The sequence below is a fragment of the Propithecus coquereli genome, unplaced genomic scaffold (assembly GCF_000956105.1).
Source record: "Propithecus coquereli isolate 6110/MARCELLA unplaced genomic scaffold, Pcoq_1.0 Scaffold477, whole genome shotgun sequence".
Lineage (NCBI taxonomy): Eukaryota > Metazoa > Chordata > Mammalia > Primates > Indriidae > Propithecus > Propithecus coquereli.
In genome coordinates this window covers 824,713-831,009 of record NW_012150585.1, presented here as the reverse complement: position 1 = coordinate 831,009, position 6,297 = coordinate 824,713, and the positions used below count along the sequence as shown (strand labels likewise).

Sequence of the window (6,297 nt, the reverse complement as noted above, 5' to 3'; positions counted from 1 at the left end):
AATGTATATGTACCACACTTTGGGAAATACTGGCTTAGAGCAATTCTTTGTGGTTAACTGTAATAAAAAGTCCCCTCAGTTCTTCCCATACAAGCTAACAAAATATTTCTAGTTGCTAAGTTTTCTATGCAAAGAGCAAAAACAAGAACTTAATAAATGAGTCTAAATGGTATCCTTGACATAATGTGTAAGACTTTTTATTTCATTCCATTAGAGTGTCCAGTTCACCCCCAAAACACCAAGTACAGCCTTTAAAAGTTGAAAAAACTGGCTTTTCGGGGTACCTTTAGCAAAGAGTTTGGCACAATCATGGCACAGTGAGAAATCATGAGACCACTGTGCATCCCACCCTTTGCCTGGGGTTGTGGACCCACAGCTCTTACAGCGAACACACTTGGTACAGATCTGGAAAAGAAGAAAAAATTCAATAGGAATTTCTTATTTTTAATACCTTTTCTTAATTAAAAAGATCTCAAACATAATCTATTTCTAGATTTCACTTCTCTACTGGGATGATTCCCTTGTAATGAGGCAAAAAAACTGTTGTACTGACATCTTCTACCAAGGATATTCCTATTACAAGTTATGCAAGCCCAACAGTCCCACGACAAGTCTTTCGAAACAGCATAACATGTACACTCACCCAAACTTTCTTTTTCTTTGTGGGTTTGGTGGGGTAGTTTGGTCCCAGGCACTCAGGGTGATAGCTGTTTCGGCACTTATTACACTCCAGTAGCTGCTGTAAGAAAATATAATGGCAAAAAGGTGGGCATCACATTACTTTCACTTAAACATCTATTACTTAGTATCTAATTTCAAATTTACCTTTAAGAAAGTACGGCACACCATTTTAACAGTTTAAATTTCATCATACACTATTTACTCCTAATTAAAGCACAGGGATTTATTTCCTGCCAAAAGCATATGGTGATGAGTATCTTTATCCAGTAGATTTGACTTATTTTTGGAATTTTATCTAATATCTTGTTTTCTGCTATATTCTCAAAATAAAAACAAAAAAATAGGCAATTGATAATGCCCAATTAAATAGTCAAAATAGAAAAGAATACAGATATAAAATCCTAAATTAGAAGGCAGAAATAAAGATAGAAAGTAATACTCTTAAGTATAGCCAGCTTTTGGTATCTATGGGGGATTAGTCCCAGGATGCCCCCCACCCCGCCCTGCAGGACACCAAAATCCATGTATGCTTAAGTTCCCCTATACAAAAGTATTTGCAGATAAACTATGCATATCCTCTTGTATGCTTTAAATCATCTCTAGATTACTTACATATAACACCCAATACAATGTAAATGCTATGTCGATAGTTGTTACAATACATTGTTTAGGGAATGATGATAAGAAAAAAAAGTCTACATGTTCAGTATAGACACAAACATCTACTTTTTTTCCAAATATTTTCAATTTGAGGTTGGTCGAATCCATGGATGCAGAACTCACAGCTATGGTAAGCCAACTGTAGTTCTATTACTTAGTTTTATACCTTTGTAGCCTGATGCTGCCTTCCACAAACGTGACAGAACTTGCAGCGACGACAACACCAATTTTCCAGCTGGTCCTCCAGAGGGCGCTCGTTCTCCTCTAAACAAAACTTATGGAACGGTTCACAACACACTTGGCAATACACAAACTGTAATAGGAAAATGGGAACATAGAAGTCAAACAATGTTTAGAAAATATATCAACCATACCTTACTTCCATATGTTGGGTTTTAGGAGTGCACCGGTACATATTTAATTCAATATATATTCATTAAGCAATGACTATGTAAAAAAAGTACAGTATTGGGCACTGCAGGAAATTCAGGGGACTAAAGTGGTAATAACATAAGAATTACAAAATAACAAAATAAATATAATCCAAAATTTCCAGTTTTGGTCACTAGAGGGCTTAACACATTAACTGCCGTGTGAGTTTTATTTAACTCACACGAGTTTTGAGCTGGGGGCCTCGTGAAGCATTTGTATCTCATGACTCTTCACCTTAGGAGCGTTGGGAGCCGTGAGAACTATTTTTCAAGTTGCATATAACTCATGCACAGAAAACGATAAAAAATTTTTCAGTACAGTGGAAAGGATCATTTTGTTTTTGAAGTTTTTATTCTATTTTCGCAATAAAACACCATGGCCCCAAGGAAAATAATTTTTTTTCTAGTGTGGCAGTCAATGTATTAATGATGCCTGTGTCCTCTCCCCATGTATTTATTTCTCATTTTGTGAATTACTATTTCTGTCACTTGTCTCTTTCTCACTGGATGTTATTCCTTTTTGTCATTAATTGCTAAGAGCTCTTTATAGACAAGGGAGCTTTGGAATTCAATATAAAACAACCATCGATAGCATCCCTTTTTATAGAAGAACACTATATTATTTTTCCAATGTTTGGACCTCTAACCAGAAAAATCAGAACTCTAATAAAGATTGAATTTAAGAAATGAGATTATTAAACTTTTCACCCTCAATAATTTTGCTACTCTATTAAGAAGTAGATTCCTTCCTGAAATCTCTACCAAACTTTAAACGTTTCCCTAGCTGACTTACACAGGGGATACTACCTGCTAAATATCAGCAAAACAGAATATAATAATTTCTTTCATTCACAGCAAAATAATGTATTATTATGTACTTTCTGGGGTACAAAGAAGCAGGATGCCTTACCTCTACATGCCCACTACTGGCACAGAGAAAGCAAACCACCCTGGGTGTTATAGGAACAGAGGTCAAGATTCCTAAGCCTCCCATATCCCACACATTTTCTGCTTCACAATCCTCCTGTGGAAGAGAGACAGATCACTTATGAAAAGTTTCACAAGGACAAAATTTTGGATTGAAAATAAGGATGAAAAGCACATTTCAATGAGTCTGAAAATAACTGCTGCTTTTAACCATTTTAATCTCAAACACAAACTATTAAAAGACTCACCTGTTAGCTCGATTCATATTAAATATATTACAAAGATATACTGGGACTGAATATCCTTTAGAGTATTGCTAATCCAAGCAATCATTGTGGTATGACAACTCCTATGTGAAGGAATTCTTTCCTCAGATACTGCTCAGGACGGGAGGAATGCTGCAACACCTTCTGCAGTCAGTTCACAAACAATGACCTCATAACACTAACTAAAGCTCTCATAGCCATGAACCTATCTGCTAACGGTAGTTCTTATTCATTCCCCCAGTTGATGCTAATTTCTTCTTTCAACACCTTCGGTAGCACCATTTCTAAAGTCCATGACACTCAATGTATTACATGATCACTAGACACCTTTACCTTAAAGTCCACTCTGATCCTGTGGACCCCATCTGCTGGGATTTTTTGCTTAGAACTATTGCCATTGGAGAGAGTGCTGAGGATGTTCAAAGTGCCTGCATTCTCGGGCTTACTGACGGGAGGTGGTTTTTCCTAGGGAGACAGAAGATGAATATAGAACAAAATCACAGCCTACTTGCCTTCACATTTGCAATAGACAATAATGCAAATGACAAATCTTGTTAATAGACCTGAAAAACATGTTTCCAACATAAGTATCCTATAAAAAGAGAAATAATCTTCAGAAGATTCTTCAATCTTTTCTCTCTCTCTAATAAATAAGATGATTTTTACAGACGAATATTGCAAAAGGATGTTGAGGGCAAAAAGCATTTATGCCAAGTGGCCTGTAGAGTAAGTAGATTCCTCAGCTAGAACACGTAGGGCCACAAAGAAGGGAAAAGCAATAAAGGACAGACAAAAAAAGAAATGGGCTAAAGCCCAAACCTGAAACCCTATCTCTACAAAAAATAGAAAAATCAGCTGGGCATGGTGGTGCATGCCTGTAGTCTACTTGGGAGGCTGAGGCCGGAGGATCAGTTGAGCCCAGGAGTTTGAGGCTATGATGTGAGCTATGATGACGCCACTGCTCTCTATCCTGGGTGACAGAGCAAGATCCTGTCTCAAAAAGGAAAAAAAAGAAAAAAGAAAAATTTCATGGGCATCTACATAGAAGCAGAGACGCAATTTCATGGAATTGTCAAGGACAAGGCTTTTCCCTACAGAATAGAACATATCCCTGAGGAATGGCAGAGAAACAAATCTCTCCTCACCTTTTCTTTTGGTTTTTGTTTTACAGGGATACTTGGGCGGGGAGCCACTTTTTTCTGCTTGCTCTGCTCTGAACCTAAAGAATTCAAAATAAATCACAGTCAGATGCCGGCAATGACTACTTTAGGATAGATTGGCCTGTGAAGAAAGGGGTGTTAGAAAAAACAAAAACTATTTCAACTCCAAGCTCCAAATAGGAAATTAAGACAATATCTCCAATTTAATTGGGTTTTTTTTTGCTTCTATTTCTTTATTATTATAATAGTTAAAAAGCTGGAACCAAAGACTAAAAATTATACATTTCATGTTTCCAAATGCTGTTTACATCAGTGCTTCTTTGCTAGTACTTGTGACTTAGCAATTCCTTCTTGCCTTCCTCACTCACCTGATTCTGGTGGTGGAGGCTGCTTTTTCTTGGGCTCACTAGGAGTGGTCTTGGGAACTTCTTTTCTTGGTGGTCCTGTGCTAGGTGTCTGTGGGGGGATGATTGGTGCTGGCTGGGAGACCTGCTTGCTAGACTTTCTGGAAGCTGGAGTGGTGGCTTGTTTGGATTCAGGCCCAGGGGCAGAGGCATTCCCTTCTTCACTCTTTTCTTCGATGGGCTTTCGTGGAGGAGGCTCATTACTGCTTTTCTTTGGGGCAGGATCCTCTCTTGCTGATGGGGCAGGTTTCTGACTAGAGTCTACCACATTCTTCACAACATTGCTCTCTTTGCTCTCTTTCTTTTCACTGGTCTTAGACTTTTTCTCTTTCTTTTTCACAGCTAGGGGTGAAAAAACAACAAGATCATCTATCTACAAGCAAAAATAATTTTATTTAAAATAGAAATATTGGGCTGGGTGCAGTGGCTCACGCCTGTAATCCCTAGCACTCTTAGAAGCTGAGGCAGGCGGATCACTTGAGCTCAGGAGTTTAAGATCCAGCCTAAGCAAGAGCAAGACCCGATCTCTATGAAAAACAGAAAAAATTAGCCAGGTGTGGTGGTGCACACCTATAGTCCCAGCTACTCGGGGGTCTGAGGCAGGAGGATTGCTTGAGCCCAGGAGTTTGAGGTTGCTGTGAACAAGGCTGACACCATGGCATTCTAGCCCAAGTGACAGAGCGAGACTCTTCCTCAAAAATAAATAAACTAATTAATTAAATTCAAAAGTGTTTAGAAGGGAAAATGCAACACAGTAAATGAACCCAAGACTGTGATCAATAAACAAATTAATTAATTAATTACATAAAATAAAAGTATTGGAGGCTGAGGCACAAAACCCCTTGAGATCAGGAGTTCAAGACAAGCTTGAGCAAGAGTGAGACCCCAGTTTCTACCAAAAATAGAAAAAAATTAGCCAGGTGTGGTGTCGTGCGCCTATAGTCCCAGATCTTGTGAGGCTGAGGCTTGAGCCCAGGAGTTTGAGGCAGCAGTGAGCTGTGATTACACCACTACACTCCAGCCTGGGTGACACAGCAACCCCATCTCTTAAAAAAAAAAAAGTATAGAAATGTAACATAATCTTATTCTCCGTTTCTTGTGGCTAAAGATAGCACTGAAAGGTTCATGTTAATGCCATGTTGATCAAATGAAATAGGTGCACTTTTGTTGCTCTAGGAAATAGAATGAACTATAATTTTTATAAGAGTCAAAAATTCTTTTTATTATGGAAAATTTCAAACATGCCCAAAAACATAGGAAGTAGTCAAATGAACCCCCATGAACCTATTACCCAGCTTAAACGACCACCAACTCCCTGGGAAAGAGTAGTATTTAAAATCAGAAATAAAACTAGTATTTTCTTCTACTACTGGATGTTCACAACTATATTGCATTAAAGCAGGGAGCATTTGGGGGAAGACCATTTTACAACACTACCTTACCTTTAGCTTGCTTCTGAAGGTAGGCTTTGGAAGGCATCCATTGTAGATTTTGACATTTTCTCATCCTAGGATAATAAAGGATAAACCATAAAATAAATTAAATTTAGAAGAGAAGCAATTGAAACAAGAGTTCATTTGTCTGCAAGAATCAGTGAATTTTTATTCAGGTTCATTTTTACAGTTGAAAAAAGAACCGCTCATTATTCACATTAAATCTGAGCATTTGAATCCTTGGATCAGCAATTTCACCTACCTTTAGGATCTAAAAGGAGAAAATATAAAATTATTTTTGACTCAAATTTCTGGTAATCCAATACTGACCAGCA

General features: G+C 37.8%; 1 protein-coding gene across 1 annotated transcript in view; it reads right to left on the bottom strand.

The window, feature by feature from the left end:
* Positions 1-6,297, bottom strand: part of KMT2A (lysine (K)-specific methyltransferase 2A) — an 89,093-nt gene that overhangs the window by 40,023 nt on the left and 42,773 nt on the right. Inside the window, exons 6-13 of the mRNA XM_012655431.1 lie at positions 5,972-6,036; positions 4,494-4,871; positions 4,111-4,184; positions 3,299-3,430; positions 2,683-2,796; positions 1,508-1,654; positions 644-739; positions 285-405 (exon numbers count right to left, since the gene is read on the bottom strand). Coding sequence (XP_012510885.1) covers positions 285-405; positions 644-739; positions 1,508-1,654; positions 2,683-2,796; positions 3,299-3,430; positions 4,111-4,184; positions 4,494-4,871; positions 5,972-6,036 — 1,127 coding nt within the window. The remainder of the gene's footprint in view (positions 1-284; positions 406-643; positions 740-1,507; positions 1,655-2,682; positions 2,797-3,298; positions 3,431-4,110; positions 4,185-4,493; positions 4,872-5,971; positions 6,037-6,297) is intronic.